General features: G+C 41.3%; 1 protein-coding gene across 1 annotated transcript in view; it reads left to right on the forward strand.

Annotated features, from left to right (window-relative positions):
* Nucleotides 1-1,869: 1,869 nt before the first annotated feature.
* CDC5L (cell division cycle 5 like) overlaps nucleotides 1,870-18,513 on the forward strand; it is a 43,117-nt gene continuing 26,473 nt past the window's right edge. The window contains exons 1-8 of the mRNA XM_065885235.1: nucleotides 1,870-2,025; nucleotides 4,666-4,769; nucleotides 6,186-6,347; nucleotides 7,155-7,282; nucleotides 8,679-8,778; nucleotides 13,972-14,190; nucleotides 15,959-16,103; nucleotides 17,619-17,807. Coding sequence (XP_065741307.1) covers nucleotides 1,981-2,025; nucleotides 4,666-4,769; nucleotides 6,186-6,347; nucleotides 7,155-7,282; nucleotides 8,679-8,778; nucleotides 13,972-14,190; nucleotides 15,959-16,103; nucleotides 17,619-17,807 — 1,092 coding nt within the window. The 5' untranslated portion in view covers nucleotides 1,870-1,980. The remainder of the gene's footprint in view (nucleotides 2,026-4,665; nucleotides 4,770-6,185; nucleotides 6,348-7,154; nucleotides 7,283-8,678; nucleotides 8,779-13,971; nucleotides 14,191-15,958; nucleotides 16,104-17,618; nucleotides 17,808-18,513) is intronic.

Below are 18,513 nucleotides of genomic sequence, written 5' to 3' on the forward strand. Positions count from 1 at the left end.
AGAGAAAGCCCATGCGCGGCAATGAAGACCCAACGCAGCCAAAAAAAAAAAAAAAGTAGCCCCCACTCGTAACTAGAGAAAGCCTGCGCGCAGCAACGAAGACCCAATGCAACCAAAAATAAATAAATAAATTTTAAAAAGTAAGAAAACAGTAGATTGTAAAATAATATTAAAAAAACAACAACAACTCAAGGACAGGGATGCACCAAGGACAGAGGAACATATTGGATCCAGGGACAGTGGTGCAGCCAAGACCTACCTCTGTCTTTCTGTACTCTCCTCTCTGCTCCTCTCAATGCACCTGGGACCTGCTTTCTTCCTTTCTTAGTCTACGTTGTACAAAACATGATGGCAGGCAACTCCTGGGCTTCACATGTTAGAGATTCATTGGCCAGCAGAGAGACTGGCTTCTTCTAGGTTTCAGTGTCAAAATTCCTGGGGAGGAGACTTAATTGGTTCAACTTTGATCAGATCAATCAAATGGCCAGTGTGTGTGTGTGTGTGTGTGTGAGAGAGAGAGAGAGAGAGAGAGAGAGACAGAGAGAGAGAGAGAGACAGAGAGACAGAGAGACAGAGAGAGAGACACTTGTAACCACTGTAGCTGAGTGCATGTTGGGGGTGGGGTTGGCAGGAAGTAATGGTCACACATTCTACAGAGAAGCATTATCTCTGGACCTCCGTCCAGAGACAGAAAATATGGCTTGTCACCAGAACACACACATCTGTGTGTTCTTCATAATCTAACACTGTCCTCTCAACAAACTAGTGATTTTATTGCTACAATTTTCCATTTCAAGGAAAAACAGTATATATATATATATATATATATATATATATATATATATATAACCGGAAAGTTCTGTAGCTCTTTCAGAAGAGGCAAATGGAGAAATGAAGAACTATAAAGAGAAAGGCATTTTCATGCCTTCCAGGGCTGGCTCCAAAGAGATGTTTTTGAATGGTGAAGGAGACCAAGTGAGTAATGGGGAGGTGGAATGGCAGTTTGGCAATCCCTACCTCACTGGGTTTTAGGTATCTTTCAACTAATTTGTCCCTCAAATTTATGAGGTATGAATTGTTAACTCCACTTTTCAGATGAGGATGCTGAGATTCAGCAAGGTTATTACCCAAGCTGATGAGAGAGCCAAGATTTCAACCCAGAACGAGTCTAATACCAGTACCTATCGATGGTAACTCTACTATTAATCCACACAGACTGAATAGCAATGAATGAAAAACTCTGACATGACATTTCTGTGGATTTCTGAGACAACCACTGATCACTTGGGGTTGCGCTTCTTGTAGTAACAGTTGCCACTTTTGTGATCACTTATTATGTATCAGATACTATGCTAGGTTTATGATCTCATTTAATCCTTAAGACGACCCTACGAAGTTGGTACTATTATTACCTCCAGGTTAGGAAATTTAGGCTTAAATAAGCTATTGCGTTTTCCTGAGTATTCTGTGAATAAATTCCTATCATTTAAATGCCTAATAAAGTGCTAAATTAATAAATTAACAAAGTTCTTTTTAGACCAACTGGGCTTAAACTCTGCACGCGCCACGTTCCTATTCTCTGCCACCAGGTGACGTCACAACCAACCCCAGCACTACTTTCTCTGCCAAGAGCCACTGCCGATATCTCGCGAGAGCCATGGCTTCTTCCAATCTATTTTTGGGCATGCGTGCGGCGTAGGGCGCTTAGGCTTAGAGTGGTTTGATGACTTTCTGTCAGTCTTCCTAGAGTAGAGCTTTAACAGCAAAGCACTTATTTCCTTTCAGTCACTCGAGTTCTCGCGAGACTTGCTACTCATACTTCTCCCCCAACCCCAAGCCCCGCCTTGCGCCTGCGCAGAGCTCTTCAAAGCAGAAGGTTGTGCTTGGAGGAAGTGACGGCTTTGGGTTCCGTGGCCGCAGCGCCGTTACTACTTCTGAGAAGCTCCACTCGGCCGCTTGCCGAGACACCCCGCCGCCAAGATGCCTCGAATTATGATCAAGGGGGGCGTGTGGAGGAATACTGAGGTAAGTTCCCTTTTCCCGCCGTCCGCTGCCCTCCGCCCCTCCGGCTGCTGGTGCGCAGGCGCGCGGAGGTCGGGGAGGCGGGGAGGTTGCTTGCGGGGTCTGCGTGGGGGGCGGTGCGAGGCCGAACCTCGGGGCGTTTACCGTGTGCCCGGTCCTACGTTATCTGAGCACCTGAAGGACGGGGACTGTGATTTAACCATTTGATTACCTACCGGGCACTCGTTAGGCCCTCAGTGAACGTTTGTTGAATTGAGGACGCGCCTTCTGCCCTGGTGGAACTCACTGTGGTGGGGGAGCTAGGATAACCGCTAGAGTCGGTCTTCGGGGCACCCCCGTTCCTCAGCCCAGGCATCGTGCCTCTCTCTGATATTCAAAAATGAAGAAGTGCTGTGGCGACAACTTTGTTTTTTTCTTGACTTCCTTGCAGACGGGAAGCGGTTTGAGTGCCAGGTTCAAAGTGCCCGTTTATGCCCGCATCCCTGCGGTCATCTGTGATCAAGGCATAACTTGTCCGCCCTCCCGTCAGATCCCAAGGCCTGTGTCTTCCTGTCATTCCGCTTCAGCTTGGATAGAAGCCAGATAGGCCTTCAGTAGTCTCTTTTCTTCCAGAAATGTAGTGGATCATGCCATTGGTGAGCCAGAGAACAGTAAATGAGTAAAATAGAAACGAGGTTTTAGTGGAGTTGGTGTTCATAGTGCACTGAATTTGTCAGTTTCCCGAGAACACCGTATTTTTTCATGCTCTGTGTCATTTTACATCTTATGCCTTCTTGGACTATCCTCCTACTGCTTGGCATCTTTCTGACCTTCCTTCAAAAACCAGTCCAGAAACTCTGCTGGAATTTTTGCCTGTTCATCCTGTAAAAAGTAGTTGCACCCCCAGTGGTCCCATGACAAGTCTTTCATCCACTTGTTATAGTTTGCTTTGTCTTTTTGCAAGCATCACATCCTTCTGTGTGATGCTGGGAGGGTTTCTTAACCTCTCAGAGCCTCAGTTTTCTAATGGGGATGATAATAATACCTACCTGTCTTGGGGACTAAATGAGTCACTACATTTGGAACATTTAGAACAGGGTCTGTCACATAGTAATCTTGCAGTAAGTGCTAGTTGCTATTTCTTTTCCTCAGTAGACAGCACTGCAAGAGGGCAGGACCAGATCTTGGTATCTTTAGAAACTAGGACAGTACCAAACAAAATTTGCTTGGGGAATTTTTCTGAATGGATCTAGTAGAATAGATAATTGTTGTATATACTTCCTTGAAGATGTGATTAAGTATAGCAGTACTGCAACAAAGTTACACATAAAGTCAGTGAGAACCTTGCCTCAACTTGCACAGAGGGAACCAGGCTGTTTAAGTTGGAGAAGAGATGACTTCTGTGGGAGAGACATGTACAAAAATCAAGTAACAGCAGGATTCCTATGATGTGGCCCAAGCCCTGCAGTCTTTGAGTCTGTGATGATACGGTGTGGAGTGGTGTGGAGTGGCTCATGTATGAGGCATGTAGCTCTAGTTCAATGTGGAAAAAAGCCTAAAAGTAAAATGCCCCAAGAGCATTCATCTATGTCTCTAATATCCCTGGTGTCTGTGATTTAGCTTGCCGGGCTCTCCTGGGATTGGTGAATTCCATATTGCAATGGGTGCCCTGGTGAAATAGTGTCTAGAGACTGGGGGAGTCTGGAGACAGAGTTGGCCGGTGACTTCGGGGGAAATACTTAATTCTTAGGTTAGACCTGAGATGTGGATTCTTGGGTCAGAGTTGGGGTTATGGGACTGAAGAGAAAATGCTATTCGTAAGCCGGAGGCAGGAAGCCTGGGTTAGACATTGGATTCACCTGAGTCTTGACTTGCTTCTTGAGGGCTGGATGTGTCCTATTTGATTCTCTTTCCCTAAGTACACAAGACCTGGTACAAGGTTGGTGTTCAGGGAATGTTTTTTCAATGAATGAATAAATGAATGAGCCATATTCCTTTGAAGAGAATAACAGCCACACACTGTACCCATTCCCAATTACTGGATGGGATAGGGAAGGGGTTGTGTGTAAGGGAGGGTAGGATGTCATTCTAAGGGAGTTCTTTTTTTAAAAATTAATTAATTTTATTAATTTATTTTGGCTGCATTGGGTCTTCGTTGCTGCGCGTGGGCTTTCTCTAGCTGCGGCGAGCGGGGGCTACTCTTCGTTGCATCGCACGGGCTTCTCATTGCGGTGGCTTCTCTTGTTGCGGAGCACGGGCTGTAGGCGCACGGGCTTCAGTAGTTGTGGCACACGGGCTCAGTATTTGTGGCTCGCAGGCTCAGTAGTTGTGGTGCACGGGCTTAGTTGCTCCATGGCATGTGGGATCTTCCCAGACCAGGGCTCGAACCCATGTCCCCTGCATTGGCAGGTGGATTCCTAACCACTGCGCCACTGGGGAAATCCCTCTAAGGGAGTTCTTAATTTCTTGCATTTCACTGATTCTGGCTTGCTTTTTTAAAATTATTGTAATGAAGTTTTGTACTTTCTTTTTAAATCTAGGATATATGTGTGTGTTGATATCTCTTTCTCCATAGCACAGCTCTGTTAGAGTTAATTTTAATTTTGTCTTTTCTCACTTGGAGTTTTGTGATTGAATACACTGTTTTTCTTCAACAATTTTTAGGATGAAATTTTGAAGGCAGCGGTAATGAAATATGGGAAAAACCAGTGGTCTAGGATTGCCTCACTGCTGCATAGAAAATCAGCAAAGCAGTGCAAAGCCAGATGGTACGTACCAGTTAATGAGTGGAAAACACAAAATGACCTTAATTATGATGAGGGAAATGTCATTTCTTTGAACCTTACCAAAGAAAGCAGGCATTGTGATATAACAAAGTACGGAGTGGGAGATGGGAATTTAGATTTAAGAATTAGCTGTCATTTGCTTCCTATGTGATCTTAGGCAAGCCATTTTCTAGCCCCTCTTTCCTACCACTATTTTCTCCCAACTGGGGATAATACTTGGCCCTAACTGATGGAGATGTGAAGCTCAAATGAGTTAATGTTGTTTGAGAGTGCTTTGTGAAGCATGAAATAAAACGACTTTTAGGTACAGATGGACCCTAGCTTATAAATGGATTGTATTCCAAAAGTTTCTAAGTGGATTGTTTTAGAACTTACTTTCCCAAAGAAATAAATGATAAATAATGGTTACTTTTCTAGGCTAGCTTACAGTGGTTGAGTTTCCTCATGAATCGTTGAAACATTGTATATTTGCTTCCCCAGAATATAACATAACCCAACATTACATCTGTGGTGCCCCCTTTTAAGTCACAGGGTAGTGGACATATTAAGTTCTTTACATGTATTTTTGGCATGAGTGATCTGGCCCCAGCCCTGACCCATGTGGTACTAGGATCATATTTTGGATTGTATAAGAGTGACCTAATTTCCTGGGCACCTGGGTAGGGGAAAGGATCAGAATGTAGAGATTGGCCCACAAAGAGGAAGATGGTCCTCAGCCTGCATAAGTGGCTCTGATTTCTGGTTCTGTTAGTGGAGCTAAGCTCCTGCCGCTTTGTTTGGTAAGGTTTATATATTGTTTGCAGACCTCTCATCCAGCTCAGTAGACTGGATAGAAAAGGTGGGTCAGGTGGAGCATGAGGAAAGACAGAGATGACATAGTAGTTTTACTTAAATTAAAAAACTCACCAAACAAATACAATTTTGAAAAGCATTTAGTGAGTATAAGTCAAATGCTTAAAAGAAGTAAGCCAAGGTGTTGTAAGAATCAAGTCAAAGCACCAGAAAGTACTATGAAAACTAGAAACACTATGAAAATATGAGGTGGTTTTGTCTTATTTATAAATGCAAAACCTCTAATAAAGTGTAAGATGAATGGAAGCAATTGGTAGTTGAGAAGGAAGGCATATGATCATGTTTCAGTCATGTTACCTTTCTTAAGCATTACTAACCTTGCATAATTAAGATACAGTAGAATTTAGTGAGATAGGGTATTTGGAATGGGGTAAGTTTAACCAAATAGGGAATATTCTGTTGTAAAAAAAAAAAACCAGCTTTTGTGATTGAAGGATGAGAGTTAGCTTGCATTTTTCAGATACTAGAAGCCAGTATGTCTAATACGTAAGGAGGATATTCATGCTGGGTGACTGGTTAAGGTATAAAATGATGTCTTTTTAATAGGTATGAGTGGCTGGATCCCAGCATTAAGAAAACGGAATGGTCCAGAGAAGAAGAGGAAAAACTCTTGCACTTGGCCAAGTTGATGCCAACTCAGTGGAGGACCATTGCTCCAATCATTGGAAGAACAGCTGCCCAGTGTTTGGAACACTATGAATTTCTTCTGTAAGTGAATTTCCAAAAGCAGTATTAAAATGTGTGTATATCTTCTGAATGAGGCTGAATACACTTTTAGCATTTTCTGTCCTTAAACATTAGTTACAGATCTGAATAAAGCCAGAGGAGCTAAAGCTATTGGATTGTATATTCCAAGTCTCGTGTGGTTGATCAAGATTATGTCTCCTTTTATATACTTTTTAAAGAAATAATTAAAAAGTATTATACAGGGACTTCCCTGGTGGTCCAGTGGTTAAAACTCCATGCTCCCAGTGTAGGGGGCCTGGGTTTGATCCCTGGTCAGGGAACTAGATCCCGCATGTTGCAATTGAGAGCCCACATGCTGCAACTGAAAGATCCCGCATGCTGCAACGAAGATCCTGCGTGCCCCAACTAAGACCCAGCACAGTCAAATAAATAAATAAATACTAAAAAAAAAAGTTATACAAATCATACATGTTCATCATAGAAAATCTGGGAAAAAAAATAGTGAAAAAGCAAATAAAAATCACCCATAGTCATACTGCTGAGAGTTAACCATTGGAACATCTTGATTCTTCTCTAAAAGTTTTTTTGTGTGGCTCTGCTGCATTTGTGATTTAGGGAGCTGCTTGGATCCTGTTTCATGGTAAATGGAAACACTGAAGTTAGAAATTTAAAACCATCTCTTTTCAGGTGAAGCAATAGTAGAAATGCTTTATTTTTGTTAATGCCCATCCGTTGGGTTTTTCAAAAAGGGTGCCAGCACTAGGGAACCTGGTATTTCTAAGACTAAACGGGTGGTAGTGTGACTGATTACTCTGGGCTCATTCCTAGGGATAAAGCTGCCCAGAGAGACAATGAAGAGGAAACAACAGATGATCCACGAAAACTTAAACCTGGAGAAATAGATCCAAATCCAGAAACAAAACCAGCACGGCCTGATCCGATTGATATGGATGAGGGTAAGTGTATTTTTGTGAGGACTTTATTTCCTTGGTAACCATAGACTTCTCAGGCCTTCTTTTAACTCTCTTAGTTCCTTTCTAAACTCCTCTGACTTTTTCGAATTGCGGTTCTGTCTGTAGTTGTTACTCTAAGTATCTTTCCAAGTGTGTCCAACCTTCTATCATAGAGTAATTGCTCTTTTTGTATAATGTCCCTTTATCTTTTGATGTTTCGATTCATTTAGTAAGTTAAGCAGTGTGATATCACTGGACATTTCCTGGTGGCTAGAGGTAAGCTCTTGAGGATTCTGTGTTCTCATTTCTATTCCGAGGAGAGAGGCAACAAGTCAGGATTTGGGGATCCAGTGCTCTTACTAACTACTTTTTTGACTTCAGACAGGAAGTTTGATCTTCTTGAAAGGGCAACACTACAATACCATGAGGGAGACTTATGATGCCTTTTTGAGACATTGACTCAGGAATCAGAGGAGCTAGATTTTAATCTAGTTTAGTGCCATGTCTGCCACTTATTAGCTATTTGACTTTAGGTGAGTCATATAATCTCTCTGAACTTTGGTTCTCTTTCCTGTCAGATGGAGAGTAATAATATCTATCTTACTTCACAGGGTTGTCGTGAAGCATTCAGTGAATATTTGTTGAGTTTTTAATTTAAAAGTTTGAAGGTAGTTGTTCCCAAAGGCAGACTGTGGCTAGGCTGGCTGCATCACTGTCACATGGCAAACTTTAAAAAATAAAGGTACCAGGGCTTCCCCAGGAGGTCTGCGTCAGTAAGTTGGGCGGGGGGAATGGAGGGTAATCCTGGAATCTGAGGGTTTTTTTGTTTTTTAAAGTTCCCTTGTGATTTCATTGGACACCCTTGTGTAGGAATTGCTCTAAGGTATCAGTAATGAAATTTGTTCTCCTCTGGGGAGCTATGGAAAATATACTGGAGGAGAGAAATAGTTCTGAGGAAAAAAATGAAGGAAAAATGATAGTGAAGATTGTCAGTTCCCTTATAATTAAACAGTAGTTTTTACAGTATTTCACAATTCGTGCTGTGCCAGATAGTTGACGATAATGAAGGATATGATAATGATAGCCACTGTTTAATGAGTATTTGCTAGATGCTTGACCTATTTCTTTTCCCTTAGTTCTTCTCAACATCCCTGTGAAGTAGGAATTGTTGTTCCCATTTTATACGTGGTGAAGCGTTATTATCCAGAGTCACATGACTGTCCAGCGGTGGCACGATTTTTAACTTAGGTTTCTCTGACTTAAAAACCCAAGAGCTGTTTCCTTCGTGCTGCACCATGTAATGACGATATTGATGGGTTTTCTCATCGTAAGCACTAGGGTATGTCTCTCACCTTGCTTCTGTTGGAGAAGTTAGTTTTTGTTCTCTTTATTTTTGCAGATGAATTGGAGATGCTTTCTGAAGCTAGAGCCCGCCTGGCTAATACTCAGGGAAAGAAAGCCAAGAGGAAAGCGAGGGAGAAACAGTTGGAAGAAGCAAGGTATGGTCGTTTTCCATCTATAGTTGAACAAATTAGTCTATGCATCCTTAGGCCCAGTAAAACTGTGTGATTTATCAACCCTGTTGGGTGAATGATAACTAGAGTTGTCTAATTCCAACATGGCAGAAGTAATGCCCGGGTGTAGACATACATGTATGTCTTGGTGTGTTGGATTTGAACTGTTAGCATGGGGGAGCTTCATTTGTTGTAGCCATCTTGGCATCAGATGGCTGGAGGACACACGGGGCTCTGGGACTGTGGTGTGACTGCCAGTTAGCTACTCTCATTGATTAGCGTTGGGCAGGCAACGGCTGTGAAACAGGAGACTCAGCTGAACATGGAGGGAGTTAATGAGCCTTGAACCACATTTTAGGCTGTCATAGAAATTTGTATTTAAAAAGTGAGTGGAATTAAGTATTGCCCTCTGCTCAAGGTTTTCTCTACTTTCTCCTCCCTTTTGGTTAGATCCATGGTTGACATCATTTCTAATGGCCTAGAAACCCAGATGAAGTGGTTAAAGGGAAAACTTGAACTTTATAAGAGCTTATTAGCTTTTGGAATTCAGGCATTGGAATAGCCTCCCCAGCCTCCACAGCTACCTTTTTTGGTCCCTAAGCTGGGAAGTATTGATACTTCCTGACCTAATAACTAGCATTGTGTTGATGGTTTCCCCAGTAATGGCTGTGAAGTGCCAGATCCTGGGATGGAGGATTCTTTTATGCCAGAGGATGCTTTTTGGCATAGCTGGACAACCAATAGCCCAGAATAGTTACTTGTGATGGGAGTATGACTGGCCTGGGACAGTAAACAGAAGCTAAGAGGAGGTTCTAAATTTTCTGCTGGGTCTTAGTCACCTTTCTGTTCCGTATACTATTTAGGGTTAAGTAATGTGAGTAAGGTAAAAAAACTCATTTTTCCATTTTTGTCCATGGTTGTTTGGGGACCAAAATTGTTTGAGCCTTTTAACCATGTGGATTGGCCCAGGGATATGACAGATATATATATGAAAATCTCCAAGTATGGTTGGTATTGCTTGCTTTAACAAATACATTTTTCCAGATTTAAATTTACCCTACACTTTCTTGTAGATTTTCTTGTAGAACATCTTTATAACTTGTGCATATATCTTGTCATTAACTAGATTGGTGTGTATGGAGAATGTACTGCAGGACTATTTACTTTAAATGTTAAATTACAGATCTGTTTTATAACTTAAAGCTTTTTATTGATTATAAAAGTAATAACACTCTTCCTACAAAATATAGTATTGTACTGTTTTCTTTTTGGGGCATGGTTGATACAATGCTATATAGCTTGGTTATATTCACTTAGCATTATATTGTAAAGGTTTTCTAATGTCGTTTGAAGTCTTTGTTTTATTTAAAGAATAAAATTACTTATGAAATGTGTCCCTTCAAACCTTTCTCTTCTCAATATAGACATACATTTATGTGTACTACACATACAGCAACATGTGTATAAAATTAAATCATACTGTATAGACTATTTCGATGAGAAGTTAATCTTACTGGGGTTCCCTTGTAAGTGATGAATCGTTTTTCTCTCTCTGTTTACAAGATTTTCTCCTTGTCTTTCATCATTTTTAGTATAATGTTTCTGTTTGTGCATTTCTTAATGTTTATCTTACTTGCAGTTCGTTGAGCTTCCTGGATGTGTAGGTTAATGATTTTCAATAAATTTGAGAAATTTTCAGCCAGTGTTTTGTTCTCCTTTTTCTTCTCTTTCCTTTTGATATTCGTACTGTGCATATGTTGTGCACTTAATGGTGTTCCACCTTTTTGTGAGGCTCTGTTCGTGTTTCTTCATTCTTTTTTTTTTTTTTCCCTTTCCTTTGGATTGCATAATCTCTATCCATCTGTCTTCATCTTGGCTAATTCTTTACTTCGAATCTGTTCTAGTGAAGTTTTCGTTTCAGCTTTCCCATTGCAGAGCACAGGCTCCGGACGCGCAGGCTCAGCGGCCATGGCTTACCGGCCCAGCCGCTCCGCGGCATGTGGGATCCTCCCGGACCGGGGCGCGAACCCGTGTCCCCTGCATCGGCAGGCGGACTCTCAACCACTGCGCCATCAGGGAAGCCCCATTTGGTTCTTTTTAATTATTTATTTTTGTTAATTTTCTCTATCTGATGAACATTTTCATCCTACCTTCCTTCTTTAATTGTGCTTACCTTTTGTTCTTTGAACGTACTTGTAATGTCTCCTTTGAAGTCTGTCAAAGCTGACATCTGGTTGCTCTCACAGGCAGTTTCTGTTGCCTGCTTATTTTCTGGTGTGGGTCATGCTTTCCTGTTTCTTTGCATGTCTCACCTTTTTTTGTTAAGAACTGGACACTTTGGATGATATATTGTAGCAGTTCTGGGTACTGTGTTGCCCCCATCCACTCCTTATTACTGTTGCTTGCTTACTTACTCCTTTAGTGACTAGCTGGATTATTTTAGTGAAGTCTGTTCTCCCATTCCTCACCCAGAAATGTGAAGCTTCTGCTGTTGCTCCTCATGGGGACACAGTCTTGGGTGTGCTCACAGTCGCCTTGGGATGAGGTGGTTTTGACAGGACTTTCTTTGACATCTTCTTCCCTGGCTACACCCAGCTGTTAAACTCTACTAATTGCCAGTTTATTGCTGTATTGTTTTCAACAATGGCTTGAGGCATAAATTGCTCCACAAAGTGTTCCAATCAAACTTCGCTCCTTTGAAGGGATAGTTTCTGAGGTCAGTGTTTGGTAGTTGTTCTCATCCCAGGAGGGCTTCTCCCACTTTTCGAAAGAGATTGATTCTCTCTGGCAAACTAGTGGGCCTGCAGTTTAGCTGCATCTCCAAAGAATCTGTCGGTTTCTTCACAGTTGCCTTTCATGGAGACTTCCACTGTTTTTGAGAGTGCCCTGAGGCCTGAACGTCTCCATTTCCTTTTGCAAATGAAGTCAGTTTCTTTGGGGAGAGTTTGGAATTCTCTGTTCTATCCAGGGGCGCTGATGTACTTGTCGTTGAGTGACACACCCACTTTAGGAGCTGAGTGTGTTCAGTGTCAGGGGTGGGGGTAGGCAGCAGCCCCAGGTCCCCTAACCCTGACCCTCATCCCACAGGCCCAGGTTGGGCTCCAGTATTCCCAGTAGCACTGTGCCCAAGGTAAAGCCCCTGGGCAGAAGAAGGAAGCCCCTCCTTCTCAGTCACTCTTGTCTGAACTTAGCCTCTGCAGTGGCTTCCTGGAGGCAGGATGAGAAATGCTGCTGTCCTGCCCCTACTGGAATGAAAGCCAGGGAGCTGGAGCGGAGAGAGAACCCCGTGTTCTTGTGTGTGGAGTGGAGTTTCTGTCTCCCTGAGCTGGGACGGGGGAAGAGAAGAGGGAGTGGGTCTTGATTTGAATACTGCAGGCTCTCACTTTTCTTATCAAATTTTTGTAGATTTTCTTGAATAAACGTTTCTTCATTTGCTGTATCTCCTTTAGGATCCCTTCCAGAGACTTAACTTTTTTTTTTTTTTAATAATTTTTGTCAGTTTTGCTGGGGAGTGGGTTTGTGAAATTGCTCCTATATACTGTTTTATAATTTGATTTTTCCCCTCTTTAATATTCTGAATAGCTTTTCTAATCATTGAATCATTAACGTTATAGCATCTTGGGAAAGTACAAAGGAAAAAGTAAAAAATGAAATTCCAACCTCCTATGATTATCACTGTAACTGTTCGGGTGAACATCCTTCACATCTCCCCATGCACGTATTCACTGATAGATATGCATATAATTTTACACGTTGCTCCATAACATGTAAACTTTGTAACATTGTTTTAAACAGCAGTGTGTCTTGAGCATCTTTCCATGTCAGAGTAGATTTACAGATTTCTTTCTATTTATCTATCTAGCTATAGATTTCTTTCTATTTATCTATCTATATCTATTTATTTATTTATTATTTTTGGCTGCTTTGGGTCTTCGTTGCTGCACATGGGCTTTCTCTAGTTGCGGCGAGCGGGGGCTACTCTTTCTTGCGGTGCGCGGGCTTCTCATTGCAGTGGCTTTTCTTGTTGCAGAGCACGGGCTCTAGGCGTGCGGGCTTCAGTAGTTGTGGTACGTGGGCTCAGTAGTTGTGGCTCGTGGGCTCTAGAGCGCAGGCTCAGTAGTTGTGGTACACGGGCTTAGTTGCTCTGCGGTATGTGGGATCTTCCCAGGCCAGGGCTCGAACCCGTGTCCCCTGTATTGGCAGGCGGATTCTTAACCACTGTGCCACAAGGTAAGGCCCTACAGATTTCTTAAAGGTTATTTAGATGGCCATATAATATTATCTTATAGCTGTGTTATAAATTATTTTAACTAATTTGTTATTGTTGGATGTTTAGGTTGTGTCTGTTTATCTGCTTTTCTGAACAGTGCTTGGTAACCAGTCTTGTAGTTAAGGCCTTGTACATGTCCCTATTTATTTCCTTAGGCTAAGACTGAAGAGTGAAATTGCTGGGTTAAAAATGTAAAAAAGTTAGGGGTATTAATGTGTATTTCCAAATTCTCTTTGGGGAAAGCTATACCACTGTACTTTCTCATTACCATTGTGAGAGACTGTCCACTGTTTGCACCCTTGCCATTAAAACAAAGCAAAAATTGAAGGCTGTTGATTAGATATGTAGAAATGGTACTTGATTTAATTTGTGATTCTTTGATTATTAAAGTACACTTTGTCATTTTAGCTATTTGCACTTTTTTCCCTTAGTGAACTGTTTATTTCCTTTTGTTCTTCCTTTCCCTTGGGTACATTTTTTAAAAACTTGCTTAGATTCTTTATATCTAACCATTCCTAATACTAAGTGCAAAATTTTTTCCTATTATTTGCCTTTTAATATTGTTTTATGATTTTTAAAAAATGGTGCTACAGGGATATAAATTTTAAAATTCAAAGCTGTTGATTGTTTTTTTCACCCTTTATTTAATTTATATTAAGTGAGTATATTCCCATCCAGAGATTGGATACATATTTACTTACAGTTCCTTCTGGCTTTTCTCTTTGCTCTAGTGTATGTGTGTACCTTTAAATCAAAACTGGAATTGATTTTGGTGAACGGTGTGAAGTGAGGATTTAAATAAATATTTCTTCCCCAAGTGACCGGGTAGTTTTCTTAACTCTGATGGATGAGCCATCCTTTCCCAATGGTGTATGATTTTGAAGGTGATTTGTGTTCTCTTTCTTCAGGCGTCTTGCTGCCCTCCAAAAGAGAAGAGAACTTCGAGCAGCTGGCATAGAAATTCAGAAGAAAAGAAAAAAGAAGAGAGGAGTTGATTATAACGCTGAAATCCCATTTGAAAAAAAGCCTGCTCTTGGTTTCTATGATACTTCTGAGGAAAACTACCAGGCTCTTGATGCCGATTTCAGAAAGTTAAGACAACAGGATCTTGATGGGGAGCTGAGATCGTAAGTTGCCTTTCTGTTTTTATAAATGGAAAAGTATAGTAGTAATTTTATGGAGGGCCAAGTATTATCCTTGTCAGAGCCAGATATTTCTTAGTTAGCACAATGTGGTTTACATAATGCTTTTACTTATTGAATGGATTCACCTTTCTGAGAAAACCAGTGACCCTGGCTGTAACGCTTTTAGCACAGAACACTGTTCGAAGCTCTTGAAATGTCAGTGCTTGGCTCTTAGTGAACTGTCTACTCAGAATCACAGTCTTAACATTTACGAAATGTACCTTTGGGAAGAGGTTAGTTATTTTACCAATGGCCTGAAGGAATCTGTCAAAATCTGGTCTGCTTCTTCTTAGTTTTTTTTCTAGTGAAAATCTTATCTTGTTTTTCTGGGTTTTTTTGCCTGTGCCATGAGACTTTGTGGAATCTTAGTTCCCTGACCAGGGATCACACCTGGGCCCCAGCGGTGAAAGTGGTGAGTTCTAACCACTGGACCGCCAGGGAATTCCCTCTTGTTTTTTTTAAAATGAAATTAAAAGGAAAAACATTACCAATGCATTTTAAAATCTTTTCACTTAATGGCGATTAGTAGGTATATTTTTAAAATGTCTTAGAATACAGAGGATTTTGTTTATTTCTAGGGATTTTTAGAGGTTTTAAATTGTTATATCTGAATGTTGTGGGGAGAACCTTTTAGGATTGTCAGAGATTTTTAGTACTCCCCCAATGGCCTTCCATTTCTGTTGACATGAATTGTTAGTAAACAACAGATGTCAGTCACTGTGAAACAGGATTTTCTTGGATGTACTCCATTGTATTTATTTTTCAAATTAGGACCTTGCTTTAGGTAACCTCTACAAATAAAGAGATTGAAGAAAAAATAGTCATTTGGAAGGAGTAGACTAGATGGAAGAAAAGGATGACATGCAGAGGGGGAGAAGGCCTTCCTGGTCCTTTAAAAGATGGCCTTGAGCCTGGCTTTAGACCTTAACAACTTTCTGGTGTCATTTGTCAGGACTTAGATATCCTTTAAAAAAATTTATGAATTAAAATCATAGCAAACAATTGAAGAATAGTTTTAAAGGAAAACTTTAAAACTCACGTTTTAATTCTGTTCCCTTCATTTAATTGTTTCCGTTTTTGTATACTTTATCATTTTCCTATGTGCACACACGTATTTTTACGTGAACATAGTCAAATATAGGAGTAGTTTTATGTTTTTCTTTTCATGTTATATGTAACATTTTGCTTATAATAGTCTTTATAGCTACATAGATTTTGTTTTGTTTTGTTTTGTTTTTTTTGGTGGTACGCGGGCCTCTCACTGTTGTGGCCTCTCCCGTTGCGAAGCACAGGCTCCGGACGCGCAGGCTCAGCGGCCATGGCTCATGGGCCCAGCCGCTCTGTGGCATGTGGGATCCCCCTGGACCGGGGCACGAACCCGTGTCCCCTGCGTCGGCAGGCGGACTCCCAACCACTGCGCCACCAGGGAAGCCCTATAGTTACATAGTTTTAATATTTAGTGCTTAAATTACTTAGTATATCTTATTTTCTTAGTAATTCTATTGATATTCTAAGTCTGCATTCCTCTTGAGTATAGTGGGTAGGTAATGGTGTAGGGAACAACTTAATGTATATTGTTTTGTCTTTTTTGTCATAATTTTATTAGGAATGGGATTATTTCGTTCAGAGCATATGACTATTTATATGGCGTTTAATGTTGCTGCCTATATGTAACTTTAAAAAATCTGTTCTCCACCTTGATCCATGACAGTGAAAAAGAAGGACGAGATAGAAAAAAAGACAAGCAGCATTTGAAAAGGAAAAAAGAATCTGATTTACCGTCAGCAATTCTTCAAACTAGTGGTGTTTCTGAATTTACTAAAAAGAGAAGCAAACTAGTACTACCTGCCCCTCAGGTAATCTGATAAAAGCAGGTTTTTCATTGTATGAACTCATATGCTTACCATTTATCCAGCAAATGTTTGCGGGCCTATGTGCCAGGCTTTTGCTGGGTGCTTGGTACCTTTAAGAAATATCAGGCCTTGAACTGCTCATATGATGGTTTAGTAAGTAATTGTCAGCTCTTAGCAATTTTTCAGTAGGCTAGGGCTCCAGACCTCTTTTTTGTAGCTGATAAAGGTGGTATTTGGCCTTGTGGATTTCAGGCCACTTTCTTTTAGGGAATGTTTTGTTGTGTCACACCTTCTCTCTCTCTTTTTTTTTTTTTTTTTTTGTGGTACGTGGGCCTCTCACTGTTGGGCCCTCTCCCGTTGCGGAGCACAGGCTCCAGACTCGCAGGCCCAGCGGCCATGGCTCACGGGCCCAGCCACTCCCCGGCATGTGGGATCTTCCCAGACCGGGGCACAAACCCGTGTCCCCCGCATCGGCAGGCAGACTCTCAACCACTGCGCCACCAGGGAAGCCCCCTCCTTCTCTTTTTGAGACAATAGCTGTGAAAATCAACATGGGAGTTGTGGAGAAGAGAAAATTCATTCAGCTCATCATAGGCTCTGTTCCTTTGAATTATAGTTGGTCAGAAGCATGGGGATTTTGAATAAGCTCTTGTTTTGTTTTGACGAGTACAGCTTTGTAGAATTGGACAGTTAAATGGAGCAGAGGGATGGATTTAGGAGGCTTGAACAGCTTCTCTCTGCAAGCAAATGAGTGCCCTGGCTGCATCAGTACAAAATCCTTGGGCATAAACATAAAATAATTTTGTTAGATGCTGTTATTCGTAGTAGTTATATTTCTTAAACTGAGATTTTGCCTGTAATTTTTTTTTAGTTCTTAGGATATTTAGTTTGGTAAAATTACAAGGATAACACCTTTTGATTTTCTTAGGGATCTTGTGACCTTGTGGACTCTGTGTGATATTTTAATTGGTTTTTAGTGCCCACCCTCCCCCTAATTGATAAATGGCTCTGTATAAACACTATTATTTTATGTTCTTGATTTATAAATATTTTGGTTTGAAAGAATTTCAGTATGGAAATACTGAAAAGGAATTTCAGTATTTGCAGCTTGATTCTATGTCACATATGGAATTCTGCCCCCCTCCCCCCCCCCATTAAATAGGGAAGACTTTTAAAAACTTTATTATGGAAATTTTCAAACCCACAAAAAGTAAAGAGAGTGCTACAACGAGCCTCTGTGTACTCATCACACAGCTTCAGCAATTCATCTTCTGGAATGTGGAAGTTTTTTTTTTTTTTTTTTTTTAAACATCTTTATTGGGGTATAATTGCTTTACAATGGTGTGTTAGTTTCTGCTTTATAACAAAGTGAATCAGCTATACATATACATATGTTCCCATATGTCTTCCCTCTTGCGTCTCCCTCCCTCCCACTCTCCCCATCCCACTGGAATGTGGAAGTTTTAAGCTGTGTTATTCTTGGTTAAAATATTGCTACTGTGATAACTGTGTCTTTAGATTTCAGATGCAGAACTCCAGGAAGTTGTAAAAGTAGGCCAAGCAAGTGAAATTGCACGTCAAACTGCTGAGGAATCTGGCATAACAAACTCGGCTTCCAGTACTCTCTTGTCTGAGTACAATGTCACCAACAACAGCATCGCTTTGAGAACACCACGAACACCAGCTTCCCAGGACAGAATTCTGCAGGTAGGCTGCCATATGGTAGAGTGAGCCTTTCACTTTGTTTATTATCCTTAAAAGTATTATAAAGGAGAACACTATAAATGGTTTGGTTTTGTGTGTTTTAGGGTAAGCAGTTTGAAGCAGTCCTGAATGCATAGCTGCTAGAGATTTCTGTAGTAGGGAAGCTAAATCCTGTCAGTAAAGCATAGCATTTAAAAATTTCACATTGCCTAGCAGTCCTGGAAAAAAAATCAAACACGTGTAGTCAGTAATTTTTAAAGCTTCCTTGTGACTCTGTACTTAGCTTGGCATAGACTGCCTTCAGTACTATTTCCCTCTCTCTCCTTAGCACATAGGGTGTACAGCTCTGTGTGTTCTATTTTTTTTTTTTATGCGGTACGCGGGCCTCTCACTACTATGGCCTCTCCCGTTGCGGAGCACAGGCTCTGGACGTGCAGGCTCAGCAGCCATAGCTCACGGGCCTAGCCGCTCCGCGGCATGTGGGATCTTCCCGGACTAGGGCACGAACCCGTGTCCCCTGCATCGGCAGGCGGACCTCAACCACTGCGCCACCAGGGAAGCCCTGTGTGTTCTTTAGGGTGTCTGCATGCCTGAGAATAGACAAACCTAACGGAATACTACTGAGTCTTTTAGCACTCTTACATCTCAATTTTCTAATAGTCAAATATAATTTGACTACTGATTCAGGAGTCAAGTAGTCCTGGAAGAC

The sequence above is a fragment of the Phocoena phocoena genome, chromosome 10 (genome assembly GCF_963924675.1).
Source record: "Phocoena phocoena chromosome 10, mPhoPho1.1, whole genome shotgun sequence".
NCBI lineage: Eukaryota > Metazoa > Chordata > Mammalia > Artiodactyla > Phocoenidae > Phocoena > Phocoena phocoena.